Here is a 26,171-nt window from a genome sequence, read left to right as displayed (position 1 = left end):
GGTTCTATTTTTAAATGAGTCTCTTAAGGAAAAGCTTAGAAAAAGCTGCTAACTCCTTGAAAGAGAGGTATAAGAATTTGAAGGGATAGTTCATATACATTTAGGATTTGAAATACGATTTTTTAATTAAGATCAGTCCTACTCATTATAAACTCATTTTCTGCAAAGCATTATCATGCCATAAGGTTCTATGTTCAAACTTATCCCAAGTAACAAAGAAAAGAGACTAACTGTCTGACCAGGACTTTAAATTGTTATTCTAGCTTAATCATAGATAATCAGTAGTAAAAATTGTTCCTTTTGTTAAAAGAAAATATCATTCCTCATAAGTTATTTATCACTCTTAAACACAAAACTTAACATTTCACTTGTGTTAATATTAATGATGCCATTTGGCAATCATAGTAAGATGGGCAAGAGGTATTTTTCTAGTGAGAAGGCAGAGATTCAACATAATTATTCCCTAAATAAAACTTTCTCTGTGAACAGTTAGAAAAACCAACGATCTTTAATTTGATGTTTCTAGAAACCTGAGGGAAAGATCAGGAATACTGGGAAGTGTAGGGGCGACGAAGGACCTGGTGCCATCTGTTGCCATTGCATTCTTACATAACACCACAGAACCGAAGCAACTTAGCGTTTTCCTCCATTGAGATCATCTGGGCACACTGATGCTTTTGATTTTGTCTAGAAACCTGTCACTTCAGGATAATTTCTGAAGACAAAGTCTGTTTCCCGTTTGGTAGGTGACCTGTTTAATGTTTTCCCTGTGTCTGGGAACTCCTTAGTGTAATTAGCGACCTTTGAACTCCATGACTAATCCTGAGCTATTTTGTATTCCTTACTCATCTTTAAGGCTGGACCTTTCTTTTCTTCAGAGTCCGCTGCCACAATTAAAGAAGAAACAGCTGCATTTCAAAGGGATTCCGATTCCAGAAGCTTAATCGTGATTGACATGTTCTTATTCTAAGCTATAAGACACTCTAAGAGTCCTTTCTTGGGTTAAAACTTCAATCATTTTCTAAAAAATTATCTCACTATGGATTTTATTCATTTTCTTTGATAACTATTCTTTGCATTTTTTACTTGAAAGATGCTTTGCGTTTGCAGTGAATATGAGCAACTACTTCCAGTGAAAGATTTGGATGGTGTCAGACCTACTCTAGATGCAAAATTTACTGAATTCCTTTTTAGTGCCAAAAAATGATTATGAAGTCCGATTCTATCTTATGGGTAGTTATTCTTAAGTGAGCCCCCCCCCCCCCAAAAATAGTGTCAGATGTCTGAGAATGAGCTGTAGAAAAGGTGGCTCATGATATTTTGGCAAAACCATTTTTTCTTCCACTTTTTAATGACAAGACTTTTAAACTTTCTTAAGCCAGCATCAAAGTAGTTAGGATACCCTTATAGTGGTGGCTTTTTTTTTTTACTTCTTCAATAATTAATTCAAATGTTAAGTTTGTAGTAAATAGCCTTGTCAGGAATTCTTAGGAGAATTATTTGTTTAAACAGGTTTTTTTTATTACACATTAGTCTGTCCTGTAAAAATAGTTTAATTTTTTCATGCCACATCAGTACTTCTACTAGATGAAAGTTCTTATAGTTTTATATACTGTATGAGTTAAGATCTTTCGAAGCAGACATTTTACATAAAAGCTACTAATATTTTTCCTTCTAGTTTTTGCTGCAGTATTTCAAAGTCCTCCATATCCCTGGACACACAGACCCCTGTGCTGCCCCGGCGAGGGAGGGAGGGAGGTGAATTATCCAGAACCTCTGCAGGCACTGCTGCCACAGCAGAATGCTTGTCCCTAAGACAAAGGTCAGAAAAGGGCTGTTAATAAATAGTCCTCAGGTTCAAGGGACTTTTTTCGGATTACATCTTAAATTCCAACAAATCAGATTTAGGAGTTACTGAAAGTGAAATTGATCCATCCCTCATCCAAACTTTGCAATACTTTCCTGTTCTGACATCATTTAGATAGTTAGCTGTATTATCAGATTAGAAACCATTGTACCAGGCTGCTGAAAGGAAAAGGAGGCAAAAAGCTAAACATGGGATGAATTCTGAACCTTTTAACCTGGCTGAAGTACGTTGGTCCCTGTTATGCAAATACCTTCAATCCTCTGCTAAGTTCAGTGGAAATAATTTTCTTGAATGACAGGTTTATTCAGCAAGGATTCAGTTGGTGATTAATCCCCCTTTGATCTAGGGTATTTCACTTAACTACCAGTTACCTCTTTCTGACAAAGTGCAACTGAGATTAGGGAGATCACTAGAACACAACGAGGATGTGCGTTTATTCTCTATAACCTTTTAAAGCAGGGGCCAAGAATGCAATTTATTTTCAGTATTTGAAGATGTAAAGTCCTGTCTGCTGAGTTAGAAAGTCAGTTGAATACCCAATGAAGTTTATGTCTTACGTAATAGAACAAACATTTCTTTTTGCTTTGCCTGCAGTTATATTAGGAAACATAGGCTTTAAGAAAGAAGAAACAAAAACTACATTTCAAGTATAGCTTCTAGTTCTGTTTCATTTACTAAAGTGTACACATATTTCGCCCTGAGATAACCCAAAAATCAAGGAAGGGACTACAACTTCAGTTGCGAAAATGCCTCTATTTTACTAAACTACAGGGTTGCTTCTCCCCTCTCCCACTAGCGCCATCACCCTTAGAAAGTGGCATGCCACGTGGTAAAGAAGTCCGATTGGGGAAAAGCTACTGTCACACACAATTATCCATCTTCAGATTTCTGATTTCAAAGCTTTGTTTCTTAGTATAGCAGTAAGTAAAATCAATTTTTTTCCCTTTCTTGAGGAAAAGGAGCTTATTCCCATTAAGAGAATAATTATGCTCATTTTCAGACCACATATTTTCTTCATAAAGGTAAATGAAGTGGGTGCTGGGTCAGATGTCAAGATACTGCTTGGATGCCGGCGCCACAACTCACTAGGCTAATCCTTCACCTGCGGCGCCAGCACCCCGGGTTCTAGTCCCAGTCGGGGCACCAGATTCTGTCCTGGTTGCCCCTCTTCCAGTCTAGCTTTCTGCTGTGGCCCGGGAGGGCAGTGGAAGATGGCCCGAGTGCTTGGGCCCTGCACCCTCATGGGAGACCAGGAGGAAGTACCTGGTTCCTGGCTTCGGCTCGGCACAGCTCACTGGCCAAAGCGGCCTTTTGGGGGGTGAACCAACGGAAGGAAGACCTTTCTCTCTCTCTCTCTCTCTCTCTCTCTCTCTAACTCTGACTGTCAAAAAAAAAAAAAGATACTGCTTGGGATGCCCACATCCCACAACTGGCTGGGTTGGAATCTTGTCTCTGCTTGCGATTCAGCTTCCCGTTAATGCACACCCTAGGAAGCAGGAGGTGATGACTCAAGTCCTTGGGGCTCTGCCACTCACATGGGAGATCCAGATTGAGTTGCAGACTCCTGGCTGCAGCCTGGCCCAGCCCTCGCTGCTGCAGGCATTTGGGGAATGAACCAGCGGATAGGAGATCTTTGTCTCTCTGCCTTTCAAATGAATTTTAAAAAATAAAATTAGAAAGTTTTTAATAATTACTCCATGCAGTATCTAGTTAATAAAATGCTATAGTATGTTTAAAATATGCCATCATAGAATATATATAACATACATTTGTATGTGCTGGTATTTATGTAAATGTAGACAATTCTAGAGTCTGATATGGTGGGTTTAATAAGAATATTTGTAAAACAGGCACTCAGAGACCTTCCCTACAAACCCAGTATTAGTTAATAATAAGGAAAGGATTCGTTAAAAAAAAAATTGACATGAGTCTCATGAGATGGCTGTTCTAGAATGGTTGAACCTGTCAAGAGCTAAAGGCTCTGAAACCTGCTGCTTGTTTTCCTCACCAGCAGTTGTAGAGAACAGTGTTACTCTCCTTGTACAACCTGGCTCAGTGCTGCGTGGTGCCTGTCGCTAGCTTCCTGCTTGGGAACGGTACTGTGGAGGTCCAGGTTATTTCTTGGAGGACCTGGCCAGTCTGCGTGACTGACCTCGGCGTGCTGCGAATGCCTGTGACACACAGTAGCCACCTGTCCTGAAGGTTTTCCCAGCAGGAAGTCAGATTTTCATATCTGATAATACATTAAGACAGTTAAACCCAAGCCATTTAAACAGTTCCTATAAAAAAAGAGATTGTTTAATAAAAATTGAAAGGTAAATGATTCTTACCCTCCTAAATTTTTTATTTTTCCGTCAAGGGACTGGAGCGCCCTCTGCAGGTTATAAAGAGATAATTAATGGCTATATCTAAACCTTGTTCATCTTTCCCTTTTAAAGCAAATTCTGCTTATATCTAATCTCAAAGAAATTATAATTTCATTTATTTGTATTGTTAGCTTTATTACCATGCCAATGATTGAAGAAGGAGTTTCTTTCTCTGCTGGTCTTGTATTTGTGTTGTATGTTGAGATGATGATACTAGTGAACTTCCCTTAGCTAGGACTCATTAAATGTTGGCACTGTAATAACCCATGTTCCCCCACAGAAAGGTGGTTGGGAAAACCTTTAGCCATGTTGAAATTTGTTGGCTGGCGCCGCGGCTCACTAGGCTAATCCTGCGCCTTGCGGCGCCGGCATACTGGGTTCTAGTCCCAGTCAGGCGCCAGATTCTGTCCTGGTTGCCCCTTTTCCAGGCCAGCTCTCAGCTGTGGCCAGGGAGTGCAGTGGAGGATGGCCCAAGTGCTTGGACCCTGTACCCCATGGGAGACCAGGATAAGTCCCTGGCTCCTGCCATCGGATCAGCGTGGTGCGCCGGCTGCAGCGTGGCGGCCACTGGAGGGTGAACCAACTGCAAAGGAAGACCTTTCTCTCTCTCTCTCTCTCTCTCTCTCTCACTGTCCACTCTGCTTGTCAAAAAAAAAAAAAAAAGAAAAGAAATTTGTTGAAGATGCAGAGAATAGATTGGTTGTTTCCCATTACATGCATATTATACATTTAAAATAGATACTCTTTGGCTTTTGCAACATACATCATTAAATGAGATTAAAACATTTTGAATCGTCATCAGGATTAGTCTTGATGTTCATGAGCTGTAGTGTGTTCAAACTGTCTTAGAAATTCTGTATTGTAACAAAAGTTAGAATTGAACAAAGCATGCTTTGGTATTGTTGCCAGAGATTGAACTGCCCACTAGAAAAGGCGCTTCTGTTTGGAGAGCAAAAGGCAGGTTTCCTCACCGTGGTCTGTGCGATCATTAATTGCAGTGTGCCGGAACTTTCTTAAGGGGTGTATCTGATTTGTTTCTAAAGGATACAAGAGCTCATTTTGTATATGAAACCAGCACTGGAGAGCTAATGGCACTTCTGATTCAATTAACTTACTTGGTGAAGCTGCCAGGGAAACGAAATATGATGAGAACAAGAGGAATGACTGAATCAAATTAATAGAAACAGATCTTTCTGCAAGCGACGTGATGATTCTGAGCATCAGCCTTGAAAAGTAAATTAGAACAAGCAAATTGCTGTTGAAAAATTCTTTCAGCACTCTGCTGTTGCCACTCAGCTAGTCACGGCTCAGATAAAGGGGAGGGAAAAATGCACTCAGTTTTGCGGTAACAAAGGAAACATTATTAAAGGGAATGTTTACACTGTGTGTATTGAAGTGTTCAAAGAATATTTGTTGCATCTTGAAGCAACCTGCCACTCTCCAGACTTCTACAGGACATGAGTGTGTATCAAAATGAGTCACTCGGAGCCAGGGAAGGGGAAAAAAATGAGTCACTTGGACACAGAGAAGTAAATAACTCTTAATATTTTTCAACTATCTTCAACATATTTTAAGTATCAGACCTAATACTTTAGAGGGTTTTTTATGGGAACTTATCCTTCCCATTAACTATAATACATAAATCATCTTATTTCTTAATAAGCTGGAAATAACAAAAATGAAAACAGTTTTACTGAAGTGGGTGTGCAATTGAGTATATAATATGTGCATTGGAGCAACAGCTGTTGATTATTGTAATACTTTCTGAGAGCTACAGTTATCTTAAAACTACCTCCCAAAGACTAAATTGAGAATGGAAAAGGCAGCTATTGAATGCTAGTTGTAGAGGGCCCTCAGATCAAGAATTTGGCAGTGTTTGTAGTCAGTAAGTTTAAAACTTTGTGTCAGGCATGTTAGTCTGACATTTAAAAGAATATATGTGCTAGTGAAATGGGAAAGTTTAAATTTTTAGCTTTTATGTTTCTAAAAGCGAATAAATCACTTGCATATTTTGGAAATAGTAGTAGTATTTAATGGGAATTAAACAGTGTTTTACTTGATGTCTTAGCAGGTATTACTGAATACACAGTACACAGTTAGTATTCTGTAATTTCTTAGTGACTAATTTTTAATTGTCTTAGATTCACCAGCAGGACAAGTTGTCAGTTTTCACCTGCATTTCATCCTAAAAATCTCATTTATCTCCATTACCAAAGATTAGCCTCTTAGCCAGATGTTTTATTATCATTTATAAAACACATTTGTAGAGCAGCATATATTTATTAATGTCCAGAATCAATAAATTATTTCCTTATTCATAATCTCAAAAAAAGTTTGGATATAAAATATAAACAAATGTGAAGCTTCTAACTCTGCTTTTTGCCAAGGTCATAATCAGTGGTTAGTACTGCCTGCAGCTTGTTAACGTAGACCATCAAGGGAATTTTTTCATACATATTAAAATAGCACATGCCATTGAATTTAACATTGAAGGCCTAAACAATCAGATGTGAGGGACAACAGAATTAAAAACTGATGAACAGTTTGGTCAAGAGGAATTAATAATTGCTCTTAAGTTTTGTGTTCCTTTTTTTTAAAAAAAAAAAAAAGGATTGATTTCTTTGAAAAGCAGAGTTATGGGGCGGGGGCAGGATGGGAACAGAGAGAGAGGTCTTCCATCCTTTGGTTCACTCCCTTAATGGCCACAATGGCTGGGGCTGTGCCAGGCCAGGAGCTAGGAGCTTCTTCTGGATCTCCCATGTGGGTGGCAGGATCCCAAGCACTTAACCCATTTGCTGCTTTCTCAGGCCATTCACAGGGAGCTGGATTGGAAGTGGAGCAGCTGGGACTCAAACCAGCACCAAATGGGATGCTGGGATCACAGGTGGTGGTTTAACCTGCTACACCACAATGTTTATCCCTGTTTTGTTCCCATTAATGCCACTCCAGAACTAGACACAAAGAACAAATAGTCCCAGACTTTGGACCGTACAGTATAACTCTCAGCATACTAGCTTTGTTATACAGAAGACAACTTCTATACTTTGTTAATACAGAAAATGTCCAAAGAGTGAGGACTGAAGTAAAATAGACAAAGGAAAGACCTCACAGGGGTAACATGATATCTCTGCAGATGTATCTCTGCAAGCAATCCCGGAAACCTGAGCGTCTGCTCTATCAGGAGAGTGTAGCAAATATATTCGAACAAGAAAATATATATTGGCCTCCATATGTTTGGGGTTAGGCATGTAGAATAAATGTGTTTCTAAGGAAATCATTTTTTAATAAAAAATGATCTATTTAGTTGAAAGAGTTACAGAGAGTGAGGGAAAGACAGATCTTTCATTGGCTGGTTCACTCCCTGAATGGCCACAACAGCCAGGGCTGGGCCAGGCCTAAGCCCGGAGCTAGGAGCTTCATCCAGGTCTCCCACGAGGGTGACGGGCCCAAGGACTTGGGCCATCTTCTGCTTTCCCAGGCCATTAGCAGGGAGCTGAATAGAAGTGGAGTAGCCAGAACTTGAACTGGTGCCCCGATAGGATGCCGACAGGTGGTGGCTTTATCTGCTGTGCCACAATGCTGGCTCCAGAAATGAATTATTGTATTTAATTAATGCCTGATCAGGATGGATGTTGTAGCACACCAGATAAACCTCCACTTGTGATGCCTGTATGCCATATCAGAGCATTGGCGGAGCCAGCACTGTGGCGTAGCTGGTAAAGCTGCCACTCGCGGTGCTGGCAGCCCATATGAGTGCCAGTTTGAGTCCAGGCTGCTCCTCTTCAGATCCAGCTCTCTGCTGTGGCCTGGGAAAGCAGTAGAAGATGGCCCAAGTCCTTGGGCCCCTGCACCCGCATGGAAGACCTGGAAGAAGCTCCTGGCTCCTGGCTTCGGATTGGCGCAGCTCCAGCCATTGCAGCTGATTGGGGAGTGAACTAGCAGATGGAAGACCTCTCTCTCTCTCTCTCTCTCTCTCTCTCTCTCTCCCTCTCTCTCTCTCTCTCCCTCTCTCCCTCTCCCCCTCTCCCTCCCTCCCTCCCTCCTTCTTTCTCTGTGTAACTCTTTCAGATAAATAAATCCTTAAAAACAAAAACATTGGCTTGATTGCCAACTACTTGACTTCCAGTCCAGCTGCTTGCTAATGCTCTTGAGAATTCAGCAAATAATCCCTCAAGTGCCTGGGCTCTCACCATCCATATGGGGGCTGAGTGGAGCTTCAGGCTCCTGGCTTCAGCCTGGCCCAGCCCTGCCCATGGAGGTCATTTAGGGAGTTAATCAGCCATAGAAGATCTAGACCTTGCTCTCGCTCTGCCTTCCAAGTAGTTGAAAATAAATTTTTAATATACTAAGTTAAATATGCATGACTACAAAGACAATCCTGCACACTAAATTTGTGCTCCCCCGCTGCCTGCCTGTCTCAGTTATTTTGAAAATGTTCATGTACGCTAGTATGAGATGTATCTGTGCACTATTAGTAAAGAGACTGTATTGATCTATAGATAGAATGGGGAGGCAGATACACAAGAGGGCTTCTGAGATTTTGTGGGGAAATGGAACAAAGGGAACAAGTTTTTAGCCTGGCAGTTAAGACATCTTCCTGCCGTTAGGAGACCCTGGGTTCAATTTCCAGCCGTGCCCTCAGCCCAGCTTCCTGCTAGCCTGAAACCCGGGAGGCAGCGGTGATGGCGCCCCGCAATGTGGGAGACCTGGATTTCATTCCAGACTCTTGTCTTTGGCCCCAGCCCAACGCTGGCCATTGCAGGCATCGTGTGGGGGAGTGAGTAGCCCACAGACGAGAGAGAGTTGTATGTTTCTCCCTGCCTTATAAATAAATAAATTAAATTGAGGTAAATGTATTGCAATCTGGGGGGAGCCATTGGCACAGTGATTAAGACGCTGCTTGGGATGCCTGCATTCCATATCCGAATGCCTAGATCGGAGTCCCAGCTCTGGTTCTGATTTCAGCTTCCTGCCAAGGTGCATACTGGGAGACAGTGATGAAGGTTCAAGGACTTGGGTCTCTGCCACCCGTGTGGGAGACCTGGACTGAGTTTGGACTCCTGGCTTGGACCTGTTGCAGGTCCAACTATTATCAGCATTTGGGGAATGATCCTATGGATGGCAGGTCTCTGTCTCTGTTGCTCGCTTTCCCTCCCTCTCGTCTCTCTGTCTTTCAAATAAAGTTGACAATTAAATATTTACTTTTAAAAAGTTATTAAAAAAAAAACTTTAGGGGTCAACTTTGTGGTGTCATAAGTTAAGTCTGTGCCTGTAGTGCAGGGATCCCATATGGGTGCCGGTTCGAGTCCCAGCTGCACCACTTCCAATCTAGCTCTCTGCTATGGCCTGGGAAAGCCGTGGAAGATGGTCCAGTTCCTTGGGCTCCTGCACCCACATGGGAGACCCAGAAGAAGCTCCTGGCTTCAGACTGGCCTAGCTCTAGCCAATGCGGCCATTTGGGGAGTGAACCAGCAGATGGAAGACCTCTCTCTCTGACTCTTCCTGTCTCTCTCTGTAACTCTGCCTCTCAAATAAATAGATAAATTTAAAAAAAAATTAAAATCTCACATAGACTTTGAAAATATGACTTTTCCATGAACTTTTTGAAGGCTTTTTTATATAAGCAAATATTATACAATTAATAATGCACATTATATTTAGTCAGTGATTGTCTAGGGTCACTTAACCCAGAACTACATTGGAACACACTCAGCCTTGTTTTCTTTGGATACAAGAATCCATGTGTGTGTAAGAAAACAAGAAAAATGCAAGCTCCAGAGCATGGCCTCACACTGCCTGACGTCAGCATGCAGATCTTTCCCTGCCTCCCACCCCAGCGTTCTGAACTTCCTGAGGACAATGACGTTCATCTTCCCACTGGCACCAGACACATGAAAGAAGCCTCGTGTTGCTTTAATGAAGCAGCAGAGACGGTAAAGACATAATAATGCAGACCGTCCTTGCCCCTAAAATCAATGGCGCTTGAGTGGCTGTGGGTTTTGTAGGTGTGTGTCAAAGTGCATTCCAGGTGCAGTCTGCCCTGAGGTCGCTGTCGCTAGCACTATTCAAAGAATGTGTTGCCATTGATGGCTCTGCTTTTCAGACACCCTGTGCAGAGCCGAGATGCACCTGTTAGATGGGCAACAGCTGAGGCTTCCCCTCAGAGGACACATTGCTTGCGGTCATGCTTCAGTGCAGCTTAAAGCATTCGGCGTTCCCATCTCAGAAACTCACTCTGCAACAACTATTTACCAGAGTCAATCCTGATTTTAATGTAACAGGCCCTGATAGGCTATTACTTCCTCCATCCCATAAAGCCAAGCTCTCAATGAACCCCTGTTGAAATGAAGTTGCCAGTTTCCAAGAACTTCAAGTAATTATTTTGAACATTTCATTAACCATAAAGGCAGAATGGTGTCGAGAAAATAGTACAGTCTGAAGTCACACAGGCTTGATTTCAAACCCTAGCTCTGCACTTACAAGCTGGGTGGCCCTGGATAAGTTACTTAACCTCTGTGGTCTTTAGTTTGTAGGCTTCATGTGAACATTGACTGCTACCAAGTTCTAAGTATACAGGTATTCAATGGCTGTTCATTCCTTTTTGGTTTTTTTTTTTTTTTTTTTTTTTTTTTGACAGACAGAGTTAGACAGTGAGAGAGGGAGAGACAGGGAGAAAGGTCTTCCTTCCGTTGGCTCACTCCCCAAATGGCCGCTACAGCCAGAGCTATGCTGATCCCAAGCCAGGAGCCAGGTCAGTGCTGCACTGATCTGAAGCCAGGAGCCAGGTGCTTCCTCCTGGTCTCCCATGCGGGTGCAGGGGCCCAAGCACTTGGGCCATCCTCCACTGCCCCCCCGGGCCACAGCAGAGAGCTGGACTGGAAGAGGAGCAACCGGGACTAGAAGCCGGGGTGCTGGCGCTGCAGGCAGAGGATTAGCCTAGTGAGCCATTGGCACCGGCCCCTGTTCATTCCCTTCTATATCAAGATTTATAATGGTTTTCTCATGGAACTCTGTCCAGCTCTGATAAGATGACTGTACCTTCAGATCACCAAAATTATGTGAATTGTCCTTTCACCCTTGGTTTTGAACACTCAACTATATATTATGTTGTAGGAACACCTATTCAGTTACTTGAATGGTTCCTTGGACTTAGTAAAATGGCTGTAGGATACAGTCAGTGTGTTTTATAAAGTTTGCTAAAGTTTAGCAGGTCATTATTCATGGAACAATTCCTTTGCTCAAAATTCACATACTGTAAGAACATTAGTAGTCATGCTCCGACGAAAGTGGGACTGAGAGAGTAAAATTCAGCCACAGGAACATTGAACAAATGCACTAGTAATTAACAAGTTATTAGTACAGCTCAATTAACTCCTGCAGGCCTTTTTATGTTGTCCAAGGTATGGTCTAACCATTTATAACCAACTCCTACGTGTGCAAGTCATTTCTTCCTAAAACGAACCACTGACTAAACCTGAGTTTCATGTCTGGTAAAGAGACAAAAACAGGCCGGCGCCACAGCTCAGTAGGCTAATCCTCTGCCTGCGGCACCGGCACCCTGGGTTCTAGTCCTGGTTGGGGCACTGGATTCTGTCCCGGTTGCCTCTCTTCCAGTCCAGCTCTCTGCTGTGGCCAGGGAGTGCAGTGGAGGATGGCCCAAGTGCTTGGGCCCTGCACCCGCATGGAGACCAGGAGAAGCACCTGGCTCCTGCCTTCAGATCAGCACGATGCGCCGGCCGCAGTGCGCTGGCCGCAGCAGCCATTGGGGAGTGAACCAACGGAAAAGGAAGACCTTTATCTCTCTCTCTCTCTCTCTCTCACTGTCCACTCTGCCTGTCAAAAAAAAAAGAGAGAGAGAGAGAGACAAAAACATTCAGAATATTCTGACACATGTATTGTTTATTATCATAATTTAAAAATTCTCTAAGTACATTTTTAGGGGTGAATGTTGCAGCAGAACTGCCCTTAGGGACACCTACTGTCCCATGTTGAAGTGCTGGTCCCAGGTACTCCGCACTTCTGACCCAGCTTCCTGTTAATGCACTAGGAAGCAGCGGCCACCCACGTGGGAGACCCAGATGAAGTTCCTAGCACCTGGTTTCAGCCTGGCCCATCACCGATTGTTGCAGACATTTGAGGAGTGAACAAGCGGATGGAAGATGCCTCTCTCTCTCTCTCTCTCTCTCTATATATATATATGTATGTATGTATAAATATGTATGTATACATGTATCTCTGTTAACTCTGCCTTTGAAAATAAAAAAATTTAAAAATACACTTAAAGATGAATTCATCTAAAGAAAACTACTGAGCCAATAGTGGATCACGGGGTGTAGCGCTTACACAAAAGCTAAACCTGGATCGAGTGCAAAGGTAATCTTGGACCTTAGTGAAAGTCACAGATTGATACTTAGGGAATCTAAAAAGAGGTGACTCTGCATTAGGCCACGTGAGGTAGTGTGCGAGGGGTTAGTAAGCAGAGTCGTTGGAGGGGGGCTCCCGGGTTAGATCGCTGTCCAAGTGCACCTCTGGACCCCCGATCCTAACAGAATCTCACCTCAGGTTAGCGTATGAATGACAGGAGGCAGGGCACAGGAAGTGAATGGACACAGGTGATGCTCAGACATGCCATCTGACCCCCTTCAATGTCCATATCCGCTTGCTTCTGTGTTCCTAATGACTCACAAACTAGAGGAAGTTCACAATTATTCACGTTCCAATTGCTTGTGATATGCTAATAAAATAGCGAAAGGGCAAGTAGTAAGTGCTCATGTTCACCGCAGCACATGGAAATTGAAATCTGTGTCACTGGGAAAGTCTGGGTTTCATTTCCATCTAGGTAAGCTAACCGGCATCACTGCTTCTCCTTACTGTCTTGCTCACATCCGCGCACAGCTGTATCACTGTGACCGATCATGTCCCTCCACCTTGGTAACCAGGAAGCCGAGAGTTGTAACTGACCTCGGTTAAAGCTACACGGAGCCTTTCCATGCCCATTTGGTTAACGGCTTTGTATTGTCTTCATTTCTTCATTCTGTCCTTGTTTTCCCTTTGCCACAATCTAGTTTTTATTGATTTTATTTACATTTTATTTGAAAGGCAGAGAAACAGGAGGAGAGAAACAGAGAGACAGATGGAAAGAGATCTCCCATTCACTGATTCACACCCCCAAAATGCCTGCAATGGCCAGGGCTGGGCCAGACCAAAGTCAGGTGCCTGTAACTCCACCCAGGTCTCCCATTTGGGTGGTAGGGGTCCCAACACTTGAGCATCATCATCTGTGGCCTTCCGGTGTGCACATTAGCAGGAGCTGGAAAAGAAAGAAGCAGAGTAGCCAGGATTCAGCACAGCTCACCAATGTTGGATGCGAATGTTCCAAGTGGTAGCTTAGCCATTGCTCCCTATACTCACCCCTCATTCTGTTTTTCTACCCTATGGTACTAGCCTATCCTTTTGTAGTGAGAGTAGGGTTATGTTGCTATATCCTTTATTATAAGTTTACTGCTCAAATCATTTTTGCAGTAAGGCTGAGAGTAATTATATATGCAAAAAGATGCCACTAATCCCCACTGCTTGAGTATTGTTCTATACAAAATTTAAAAAGCAGGAGTGTAATATGAGCCCGAAACTAATTATGTCAGACAGTTCCCTGCTGGTTTCTAACTTTAAGCATTTCATTTTTTCCTAAACACAGGCATAACGGGGTTATGCCACTAATCACTGCTACACATCAGAAGCCGTTAGAATCCATCTGACTAAAAAGGGCAGGGGGCAGGGCACTGGCATTACCAACAGTTGCAGCAGATCACATGTTCAAGTGCACACTGTCTTTCAACTTTGTTTCCTTTAGAGAGGAATCCAGTGAAGTTATCGTAGCCAGGAAAATAGCCAGACTTCTCTTTGCGAAAGATCTCGAAGCTAACTTAGAAGCCGTAGAAGAAAAATGAACCTTGCAATTTCCTCCTTTTGTTAAATAAGAACCATTTTGTCTACTTGAATCAACCAGTTTACATTCGTCAGGCTCAACAGTTCAGATATTTGGAAGAATAGGCCACGTGGTTTGGAGGTCATTGACAAAGAAAAGGAGCTCCTGAAAAGACTGGCACAGTAGCAGAACCGCGGGGCTAAGAGTGTGGTTAACCAGAGACTGTTTTCAGAAGCTCAGTGGCAAGTTCTGGTGTGTTTGCTTTTAAATGAATCTCAGTAATAAGCATACCCTGCACAGCAGAATCCTACAGGTTTTCTAGGAAGCCAAAATATTTTCAATATCAGGATTTATTTGGGTTCTGTTTATACAGAGCATAAAGAAAACTTTTAAAAATAAAAATAATAATCTGGGGCTCTTTTATTGCAAATACCTATTTTGACAGGAAAATTACAGCAATTGTACCTGTAGTGTAAAGTCTAGGACTGGATTGCTTAAAATGAAGGGAAAATAAAACTGTATTTGCACACGTGTTTTCATATTCTAATTTGAGTAGTCTATCAAGAGAAACCAAAAATATTTTACAGGTCATTCTCATTCTTGTGACAATCTTGTGATTATTCTTATTTAATGTTAACTATTTCTTGACATTTTTACTTCAATTATTTTCAGCTGTTCACCCAGAAATGCAGTAAGGCTGGCATAATTACCCCCTTTTAATTCACAAAGACATGTATTTACCTATTTGTTATAATGCTTTTCACACTAGCATGCTGTTTCTGTGACAAGATGGCTCTGAACACACAGTAGGTAAAATAACATTGCATTCTGCACAGCAACTCCAACAACTGAATGTTAATTTAACCAGTAAAGACAAAATGCTCACAATAATAAAAATTATTCTAATGCAGTTAAAAATGGAACTCAAATTGGTCTTATTTAGCTCTCTAGCTTAGTAATCACTAGAAAAATCAACCAATCAAGGTGCAAAACACATATGCAAAGGTGAACCTAGTTAACAGAATGCTAGGTGTAGATTTCAATGTAGGTATTTGTGACAACCAGAGTAGATTTTTTTTAAAGATTTATTTATTTTCTTGAAAGTCAGAGTTACACAGAGAGAGAAGGAGAGGCAGAGAGAGACAGAGAGAGAGAAAGAGAAAGAGTGAGCGGTCTTCCATCCACTGGTTCACTCCCCAGTTGGCCGAGCAATGGCTGGAGCTGCACTGATCCAAAGCCAGGAGCCAGGAGCTTCTTCCACATCTCCCTCATGGGTGCAGGGACACAAGGACTTGAGTCATCTTCCACTGCTTTCCCAGGCCATAGCAGAGAGCTGAATCAGAAGTGGAGAGGACTCGAACCGGCGCCCACATGGGATGCCAGCACTGCAGGCAGCTGCTTTACTCGCTACGCTACAGCACCGGCCCCTCCACTACCTTTTTGAAGTACCCTCATGTGTGTGTGTGCATGCTGCTGGGTGTGTTTATCACAATCACGCCAGTATATGAAGAAATAAAAATATGCATTACAAAATAAAAGGTATACCAAACATTCTGAATTATATAAATGTATCTTTATTTTAATATTCATTTTATTTGAAAGAGCTACAGAGAGAAAGAGCTCTTTCATCTGCTGGTTCACTCCCCAAATGGCCGCAACCAGGAGCTCCAAAGCCAGGGGCCAGGAGCTTCATCTGGGTCCCCCACGGGGTGGCAGAGGCCCAAACACTTGGGCCATCTTCCACTGCTTTTCCCAGGCCACTAGCAGGGAGCTGGACAGGAATTGGAGCAGCCGGGATATAAACTGATGGCCATGTGGGATGCTGGCATCGCAGGTAGCATCTTTAACTGCTGTGCCACATCGTTAGCCACAATAAATGTATCTTTAAAGGAGGGAGCTTCATACCTAAATATTAGTCTGTATCAATAATGCATAACATTATAATAATAAATGGATTTTAATAAAACCAAAATATCTGCAAAAGGTAGGTACAATTTAGACAACTAAATCACACCACTGATGTTTTCTTGTGCTGTTTTTGAGTTTAAAACAAATGATTTGAAATAAAATAGTGTTACTCAAATTTAGTAAAAGACTTGATGTTTGAAATAAAATTTGTACTTCTCAAACAGGTGACTAAATGATCTCTTTTATTGTTAACCTCTCTTAAAATCAGTAAGGTATCAAATATGATTTGTCGTCACATAATATGGGCGAGGAGACACATTCATAATAACAGGAACCAAGCGATGATAGCAACAAGGATGATAGGCTCATGGTTAGGAAGGGCAGCTGTGGAGTTATAAAAAATCTTTCCCTTCTATAATTTTTTGGCTTGGGATACAATTTTGAACATTGCTAAATTCCTTCTAGAAAGAACAGTTAATTGGTGAGCCTCTGCCAAGTGCCAGGTATTATTCTAGGAACTGGGCCTTCAGCAATGAATAAAACTAAATCCCTGTTCTCTTGGAGCTTAACTATAGTAAGAGGAGACAGAATAAAGACATAAGTAAAATAGTTAGTAATTCAGGTGATTATAAATTTACTGGAGTTTAAAGAGGGAAGGAAGGAGGATGAATGGTTCTGGGAGAGGAAGTGGGGTGCAGCTTTTATAATACAGTGCAAGATGGCCACTGAAGTGGGGGGCAGGTGGAAGGATGCGAACATGAACCATCTAGTTCCATCAGGAAAAGAGTGAGCGCCATACACAGCCTGCAGAGCAGAGAAGTGAGTCAGCTTCATTGTCACAGGTGAAGACAGAATTGAGAAGTGCTTCTCTGGGGGGAGAAGTCCATGGAAAATAGAACTAAAGAGAAGCGAGTTTTGACGCCAAAAAAATTATCCGTGTGTACGTGGAGTCTTCAAAATGTCCATGGAAAACGTGTATTATGAAACGTATGCAGAGCGGGCACTGTGGCGCAGTGGGTTAAAGCCCTGGCCTGAAGCACCGGCATCCCATATGGGCGCTGGTTCAAGACCCGGCTGCTCCTCTTCCAATCCAGCTCTCTGCTGTGGCCTGGGAAAGCAGTGGAAGATGGCCCAAGTCCTTGGCACCTGCGTGGGAGACCTGGAAGAAGCTCTTGGCTCCTGGCTTTGGATCAACACAGCTCCAGCCGTTGCAGCCAATTGGGGATTGAACCAGTGAATGGAAGACCTCTCTCTCTCTCTCTCTCTCTCTCTCTCTCTCTCACCTCTTCAAGTTGCACAGATATCCCTTACTTCTCTGATTGGCAGGACCCCATTTCCCCACCAACAGCCAAGTAAAGCTTGGATCACAGTCTCCAGATGGAAATTTTGAGTCTCTGTTATCACACAAACATTGAACTGCACCATGCAAATGCATGGTGCTCTGGGCAGATTCTGAACAGGGATAATAATAACATTTGTTAAACACTTAATATCGATTAATCTCTATGGATGTTCTCTTGTCATCCTCCAAGCAACCCATAGAAGTTTGCATGATTGGTGCCTGGTGAGCTTGGAGCTTGGTAGAGTTAAGGGATGAACCTTGGTGAGGTTAAATGATGAAGTCAGAATCTGAACCCAGGGCAACTTGCCTCTCCCAAAGAAAGTTCATGGAAAATGGAGTGAAATGATAAGCTTGTTTTTGCAAAAATTGTAAAAGTTATGCATATGAAGGGTCTTGGAAAAGTTCCTGGAAACACGGATTTCTGAACAATGACCTCAGTGGGCGTGTGTTCCCGCAAACCTGCCCACGTAGCTTCGCAGTCATCTATGGGGTAAACATTTCCTCCTGACGCCCTCCATTTCCACAAGCAATGGCTCGCTCAAACGGGCAAGAGGTGAGAGAAGGGCAAACGGGGTCCTTTGGGCTCGGGGAACACACTCTGGGGGGCTCAGTGTCAGAAAGTTTAATTATTACCCAGCAGCGAGTGCCGGGCCACCATAGGTGCTAATAGTGAGAAAATTTCACTGCGGCTCTGCCGTGCTCTCTTCATTAAGCTAATGGAGCATTTTCCTCTCATTTTCTCCCCAGGGTGTCTGTAGGAGTACAGCCTTATAATTGTTGCTCTTACTATAATTGCAGGTAGTAGGAGTATATGTAATCTCACTGTCTTTTTGGTGTGGTGGTAGTTTATTTATGACCTATTGATAATTCCCAGCCTGAAGCCCAAAACTCAGTGAGTATTACATTAGCTTTCCCTCCTAGGAGAGTGACTCCTAAAGGAAGGCTATTATTAACCAGAAAGAACACATACTGGGGATGGCCCTTCATTCCGTATATAAACCCTCTTACGGCAATGATTGACCCCTCTGGATATCATCGATGTTTATTTTCTTGGCCTAAAACCCATAAAGGCTTAATCTTGACCTTTCTTTATAGAGGTATGCACTAAGCTGAATGAACCATTGGGGGAGACTCTCCGCCTTGACTGTGCTCTTCCAAGTGGTGGGTGTTGTATTTAGCCATTGAAGTCTTGGGAGTGCAAAAGGCCAGGAGAAAACTATGGAAAGTTGGGGCCACTGGGCTCTGCTGAGGACAGTTTTGGTCCAGCAGGATGCTCCCAAAAGAAGGACACTGGGATACCCTTGGAACTTGTAAACGCAAACACAAGTAGGGGGGCCGGTGCTGTGGCGCAGTGGGCTAACACCCTGGCCTGAAGCACCGGCATCCCATATGGGCACTGGTTCAGGTCCTGGTTGCTCCACTTCCCATCCAGCTCTCTGCTGTGGCCTGGGAAGGCAGTAGAGGATGGCCCAACTCTTTGGGCCCCTGCACCCACGTGGGAGACCCGGAAGAAGCTCTTGGCTCCTGGCTTTGGATTGGCGCAGCTCCAGCCATTGTGGCCATCTGGGGAGTGAACCAACAGATGGAAGACCTCTCTCTCTCTCTCTCTCTGCCTCTCCTTCTCTCTCTGTGTAACTCTGACTTTCAAGTAAATAAATAAATTAAAACGCACACACAAATAAGGAGATGTACTGAAATATAAACACCTGCATTGCAAAATCTTGACCTTCTGCTACATACATTTTACTCCATTCTACAAGATGTAAGCTCCTTTAGGACACTGAATTCTCTGAAAATTCTCTACCACAGCTGCTATGCCACAGCACCAGCCCCTATTTATTTCTAAGATGTTTATTTATTGATTTTCATTGCCTTGAAAGGAAGAGTGACAGAGAGAATAGAGAGAGACAGAGAGACCTTCCATCTGATGTTTCACTCCCTAAATGCCAGCCAATGCCAGAACTGGGCCAGGATGAAGCCAGAAGCCCAGAACTCCATTCAGGTCTCACACTTGGGTGGCTGGGAGCCAAGTACTTGGGCCATCTGCTGCCTCCCAGGCACATTAGCAGAGAGCTGGATCAGAGGCATGGAGTAACCGTGACTTTCAGCAGGCTCAGACATGGGATGCAGGCATCCCAAGCAGTGGCTCAAACAGCTGAGCCATAAAACCTGACCCTTTGATTCCTTTTAAAGGAAACCAATTCCATACAAGAAGGCTCCCCCCTCATTATCTACCCACCTCCCAACACCATCACATGGAAGCGTGTGAGGATTTCAACACATGCCATCGGAGGCACATACACCTTCCACCTATGGTGGACGCTAACACAACCCCAACAGTTTGACATAACAGCCTGTATCTCAGTTTTACAGAGGATATTTCTTGGATGTCAAAGGATTCAGACGGCTTGGTTCAGCCTACTTCCTCTGACAGTGCATAGAGTATTGCTATCTTAGGTCATACATGCATTTTCTCTTGAAATAAATGGTTCTCTCCAGGTCCTGGAAAACCTGCAAGATACACCAGCTAGCTAACTGGACATCTACTCTTCTGCTTTCAATTGCTAGGCTAGATGATTTTCTACTGCTCTTAGCTGAGATTTTGATGTTCTAGAAATGTTAGTTTGGGGGGCCGGCACTATGGCATAGTAGGTTAAGCATCTGCCTGTAGCACCAGCATCCCATAGGGGCACCAGTTCATATCCTGGCTGCCCCTCTTCTGATCCAGCTCTCTATTACAGCCTAGGAAAGCAGTAGAAGATGGCCCAAGTGTTTGGGCCCCTGCACCCGCATGGGAGACCCAGATGAGGCTCCTGGCTTCTGGCTTCAGCCTGGTCCAGCCCTGGCCATTGTGGCTATTTGGGGAGTGAACCAGCAGATGGAAAATATTTCTTTCTCTCTCTCTCTCCTACTCTCTCTGTCATTCCGCTTTTCAAATAAATAATAAATATTTTTTAAAAAGCTATCATATTCCCATTTCAACTTCACAGCCACATAAATTAAGAACATGATCTCAGAGAGTGAATGGTCATTTTCCACATCCCAAGCATCTTGCAGTTCACTGGGTCCTACAGCAGATCTAGACATAAATGTCTGAGTAACAGGCATTCGGAAAATTTGTTCTAATTTTGAGCAGGTGTGTGTTAGTTGCCTGTCTCCCCTTGCTTAAGGGAATATCCCTCCCCTTCTATATGGTACAAGTGTGGGCAACTTCAACATCTCCATGGGACCTAGGCTCAGCCAATCAGAATACCTTGACCACAATTGATTGGTTCAGGGAGCAGAAATGGGTGTGTGAACCAAATGGTCCAAGAGTCTTTAGACTTTACTGACAGAGGAAATTGATATTTTCGATCCTATTTGGCAAGTAATTTGACTCATGCATCTGTTGGCCACTTTTCCAGAACCTTGGAGGCAGCCTTGTGCTGCAAGAGAGAATGCAGACAACACCCAAGAGCTAAGAGCTGAGAGTTCGGAACACAGAACAAAAATCAAGAAAATCCCAATTTCTCCAGCCAAGTCTTATTCAGCTGGTCTTCAAATGCATGCATCACAGAAGCACCCTTTTCAAACTGAAGTTAGTTGGATATGGATTTGGGATTCAAATATATTGATTAATAGAATTTTCTCTAAAAGACTTTATTATAGCTCAAGAAAAATCTTGCTAGCTAAGGCTTCCTCTCCGGATTGTCCTCAGCTCCAGCCCACTTCTCACCCCATCAGTAATCCTACTTTTTCATGTAATCTTAGATTTTTTTCATGCACAGACAAGCAAATATAAAAATATGTCTATATTTTCCTCTACTTTAACACAAAAAGCAGTTTAGTCACATTGTACCTCACCATATTTTATATATAAAATATATACCTTATTAGATATATTTTATATATCATATAATATATATTTCTTGTCTGTTGAGGAACAATGTTTTTCTTGTTTTTGTTTGCTTCTTTTTTTTTTTCTTTTTTCTTCATACTATTTGGTGAACTCTCTACTTAGTGTAGGGTTAATCTTATGAGTATAAAATTAACTGAAAACTGACCTTTGTGAAAAAAGAATGGGGAAGGGAGAGGGAGGAGGAAGAAGGGTGGGAGTCTGGGTGGGAGAGAGTTGGGGGGGGGAATCACCGTGTTCCCCAATTTGTATATATTAAGTGCATGAAGTTTGTATTTCTTAAATAAAATTTTAAAATATATATTATATAACAAAATATATAATATATAATATGTATTCTATATTACACAATACATATTATATATATCAATATTTTAACCAACAAGGTATCTTGGAGATCTTTTCCTATCAGTGGGTAAGGAGCGTCTTTATTCCTCTATGCAGCTGCCCGGTACTACAGGTCCCGTTCTTATCAGAAGAACTGGAAAAGCAGGTTGACTTTGAGGAACTGAATCACCTCTATATGAGAAAATAGTGTGGCTCCCTGGGAAAGAGTGTACAGAATGTCTAAGGTCTTACTCTCCTTTCTTTTAGTAACTTACTAAGCCTAGAATCTCCCAGAGATGGATGTCAATGTTTGAGGCTACGTTTGACATGACAGCTCTGCATGACTACATAATCTTGCAAAACGAACCCAGGGCACACGGGAGACTGTGGCAAAGGCTGTAGGCTGCAGCGCCGCAATGCAGTCTTATTCACACAGAGGTGTCCCTTGGCCTGTGTAATAGCTTTACAATTTTAATTACTTGCCAATGTTGAACATTTTGAAGTTGAGATATGGCATGTCAGCATTTTAATTGCACATTTATAACTTCCAGCTGAAAGTGCAGATGCCCGGTTTCCCGGAACAGTTTGGGTTAGTCATCTCCACAAGGCACCAGCGGGCTGAAGTTCGATCGTAAGAACCCGCTGTAAACAGGCATTCCCTTTCCACCTCTCCGGAGTTCCGACTCTCCCATAACAGCCTCGACTCCAAGGTCACAGGCCTCTGTCATGCCTTATGTTTCATGCTGCTTTGTTCTCTTTCTTTAAACCCGCGTGACTCCACTGCACATTTGATTGTGTGACCCTCAAATTATTATATTTCAATCATGGGACACTTTAAGACCCCTTCAAAGAAGACCTATTTCCTCAACACTCTCTTAGCCATTCTTAGGGTGAAAAAACAGTGTTTCTGTTTTCCATTCCTTCATTAATTTTCTTTGGTCTAGTGAAAAAAAAACAAAAACAAAAACAAGAAAAAATCATTACAATATACAGAAATCTCAGTACATAAGATACATACAGGAACGCCTTCTTAGTGATTCTAACTGCATAATTATTACACCAAGCAGTGTCCTTTCCTTTCCACCTCTGATTTGACTCTGAGTCATGGGAAAAAGACAGTGTCTTGAATTACTCAGTCCTTCCCAGGGCCAATTCCAGATTTCAGGTTAAATGTGAGACTTGACAATGACTCACTAGTGCGCCCCACGCGAACATTCTCATATTCCCCAATAGAAGAATCCAGTCTGTGCTAAGTACTCAGAACAGACATACTGCACTTCCAACTGAACTGGACAGGGTATACATACACATTTCTGACACCCTTGCCAGAACACCCCAAGCAACAGAATGACAAAAGTAAAGATATAGAAACGTTCAAGGGACCATGGGAAATGAGGTGACAGCAGATCGGCTGGTATCTCCCCTAGTAACTCTCGTAAAAATAGAGCATTGTTTTCAGAACCAACTGCTGAAGCCTCAGGGCTTGACCGCCCCAGATAGTCACTGAAATGTAGAGGAGGCAAAGCTAAAACCAGAGGGATTGCTGCAGGACTGTCCAGGGCATAAAACCGGAGGCTTCCACAGAGCAACGCCGAGACCCTTTCTTCTTTGGAAATCCAATCCAACCAAGAGACGCCATCGAGAAAGACTGGTGCGCGCTGGGAGTTCTCACAAATGGACCAGCCCAACTACTGCGCCAGAGTGAGGCCCCGTCACCACCTTCCTTGCTAGGCAGAGACTTTTCACAGATCCGTGATTTTTTTTAAAAAAAGATTTATTTATTTATTTGAAAGGCAGAGTTACAGTGAGGCAGAGGTAGAGGTAGAGGTAGAGAGAGAGAGAGATCTTCCATCCGCTGGTTCACTCCCCAGTTGGCCAGTTGTCAGCAATGGCCGGAGCTGTGCTGATCCGAAGCCAGGAGCCAGGAGCTTCTTCTGGGTCTCCCACGAGGGTACAGGGGCCCAAGGACTTGAGCCATCTTCTACTGCTTTCTCAGGCACATTGGCAGGGAGCCGGATCAGAAGAGGAGCAGCTGGGATTCTTTTTTTTTTTTTTTTATTTTTATTTTTTGACAGGCAGAGTGGATAGTGAGAGAGAGAGACAGAGAGAAATGTCTTCCTTTTGCCATTGGTTCACCCTCCAATGGCCGCCGCGGCTGGCGCGCTGTGGCCAGCGCACTGCGCTGATCCGATGGCAGGAGCCAGGTGCTTCTCCTGGTCTCCCATGGGGTGCAGGGCCCAAGCACTTGGGCCATCCTCCACTGCACTCCTGGGCCACAGCAGAGAGCTGGCCTGGAAGAGGGGCAACCGGGACAGAATCCGACACCCCGACCGGGACTAGAACCCGGTGTGCCAGCGCCACAAGGCGGAGGATTAGCCTAGTGAGCCACGGTGGTGGATTCTAACCAGCACTCTTAGGGGATGCCAGTGCTGCAGGTGGAAGCTTAACCGGTTCAAGTCCCAGCTGCTCCACTTCCAATCCAGCTCCCTGCCAATGTACCTGGGAAGGTCCTTGGGCCCCTGCATCAGCATGGGAGACCTAGAAGAAGCTCCTGGCTCCTGTTTCAAATCAGTCCAGCTCTAGCTATTACAGCCATTTGGGGAGTGAATCAGCGATGGAAGATCGATGGATCGATCTTTCTTTCTTTCTATCCTTGCCTCTGTGCAATTCTGCCTTTCACATATAAATAAATCTTAAAAAAAAAAAAACGAGAAAAGAAATTGAGAAACTCTCTCAAACTTAGATCGAAAGACAAATAGAAAATAAAACACCCATTAAAAAAAGGGAGAAACACAAGAAATCCAGCACCTGAAGCTGAGGATGACAAGGAAAACAGAGCAGATGTCACCAGCGAAAACATGCATGAACAGTTTCCAAGGCTGGACCAAGAACACGAGTTTCCAAGTGGAAAAGTCCGGTGCATGCCCACTACAGTAAATGAACTTGTACAAAGTTGATAGATTGGAAATTTCAGAACTTGGAGGACAGTGAGAAGATCCACAGAATTTCCAAAGGGAAAAAACAAAGTTTGGATTTGGATCAAAGTTCCTTGGAGAACACAGGAAGCTAGAAGAAAGCGGACAATGCCTTCCGTACACTGAGGGAAAGGAATTTACATTCTAGGTCCCGTCAAAAATACCACCGTGTTAAGACATTTGAAGATTCAAGGGCCCCCGATTTGCTTCCTTCCTCTCCACCCTCTTTGTGAAACTGTGGGTGCGGGGGGAGGGAGAGAAAGAGAGAGAGAGAGAGAATGAATGAATGAATCAGGATCCAACAGTCTGGGGATCCTACACATTCGAGAAGCAGAAGGGGTGCCCTAGCCGACAGTTACAAAAGACGCCAGTGCAGTTCACGTAAGAATGGCAGGTCCATGCTTCCAAGACCAGGCACAGGCTTCCTACAGCCCGCGGGCTTGCTCAAATCCAACTTACAGCAAGATCACCAGTATCCACAAAGGCAAAGAGCCTCGGGGGTGGGGGTTGCACAGGGGCATTTTCCCCAAGCCCTTTATGCTTTTCAGAGGGTAGGATTTGTCTCTTCTGTCTCATTTTTTCCTATATCCCAAGCCTCAAGTCTCCCCCTACCACCCGCCCACCCCAAACTTAGCAAGACCTATGGAACAGAAATAAAATCTTAGACATTCTTTTTTTAAAAATTAATTTGAGAACAGTTCTAGGCTTACAGAGAAGCTACAAAGATAATTCACAGTCACCTGGTTGCTCCTCGCTCACCTGTCACAACCAGGGAACGGACATGGGTGCATTACTATGAACTATACTCTACTCAGTTTCACACCCACTGGTGGAGAGCTACGCTCCACTGCCTTGAGGTGTGGGGCTATCTTCATAAATTATTTGGAATTCTCCCATATGGAAGATGTATCTATTTCCCCCTTCTCTTTCTCTCTCTCCCTTATCCCTTTTCTCGCTCTCATCTTTCAAATAAAAAAAGTTTTGTTTAAAAAAAGAGCAAGAGCACCATAAACATATAGGATAATTAATATTATTAGTTTTTGCATTTTTATTAGGAATATGTAACACATTTGACAAACACCAAATGTATGGTTGGCCTATTTAATTAATCATAGACTCGTGAATATTTATTTTCCACTTTGCATTGTAGCTTAGTACTACTTAATATGGTTGCCAAGTTGCTCAGGTTTGCCCATTGATGGCTTCTGTTTTCACACTGATGTCCCTCTGACATGCTGCAATTGTTTGTTTTGTGGGCTTTTAAAAATTTTTTTAGGAAAGATTTATTTATTTATTTATTTGAAAGTCAGAGGTAGAGAGAGACAGAGAGACAGAGACAGAGAGAGACCTTCCATCTGCTGGTTCACTCCACAAATGGCTGCCAGAGCTGAGTTGATCTGATCTGATCTGATCTGAATGCAGGAGCCAGGAGCTTCTTTCAGGTCTCCCACGTGGGTCAGGGGCCCAAGCACTTGGGCCATCTTCTACTGCTTTCCCAGGCCATAGCAGAGAGCTGGATCGGAAGTGGAACAGCCAGGACTACAACCATTCCTATATGAGACGCCA

At 43.2% G+C, this 26,171-nt stretch overlaps 1 protein-coding gene and 1 long non-coding RNA gene across 5 annotated transcripts in view; one reads left to right on the top strand and one right to left on the bottom strand.

The window, feature by feature from the left end:
* AP5M1 (adaptor related protein complex 5 subunit mu 1) overlaps window positions 1-21,466 on the top strand; it is a 43,084-nt gene extending 21,618 nt beyond the window's left edge. Inside the window, exon 8 of the mRNA XM_017348333.4 lies at window positions 20,813-21,466. Within this exon, the coding sequence (XP_017203822.2) occupies window positions 20,813-21,189 (377 nt within the window). The 3' untranslated portion in view covers window positions 21,190-21,466. The remainder of the gene's footprint in view (window positions 1-20,812) is intronic.
* The window catches only part of LOC103351262 (uncharacterized), a 109,799-nt gene that overhangs the window by 18,037 nt on the left and 65,591 nt on the right, over window positions 1-26,171 (bottom strand). The gene's annotated exons all lie outside the window — the stretch shown is intronic.

This window comes from Oryctolagus cuniculus, chromosome 12 (assembly GCF_051225735.1).
Source record: "Oryctolagus cuniculus isolate XC-2025 breed Fujian yellow rabbit chromosome 12, ASM5122573v1, whole genome shotgun sequence".
Lineage (NCBI taxonomy): Eukaryota > Metazoa > Chordata > Mammalia > Lagomorpha > Leporidae > Oryctolagus > Oryctolagus cuniculus.
This window is presented reverse-complemented; position numbering and strand designations above follow the sequence as displayed.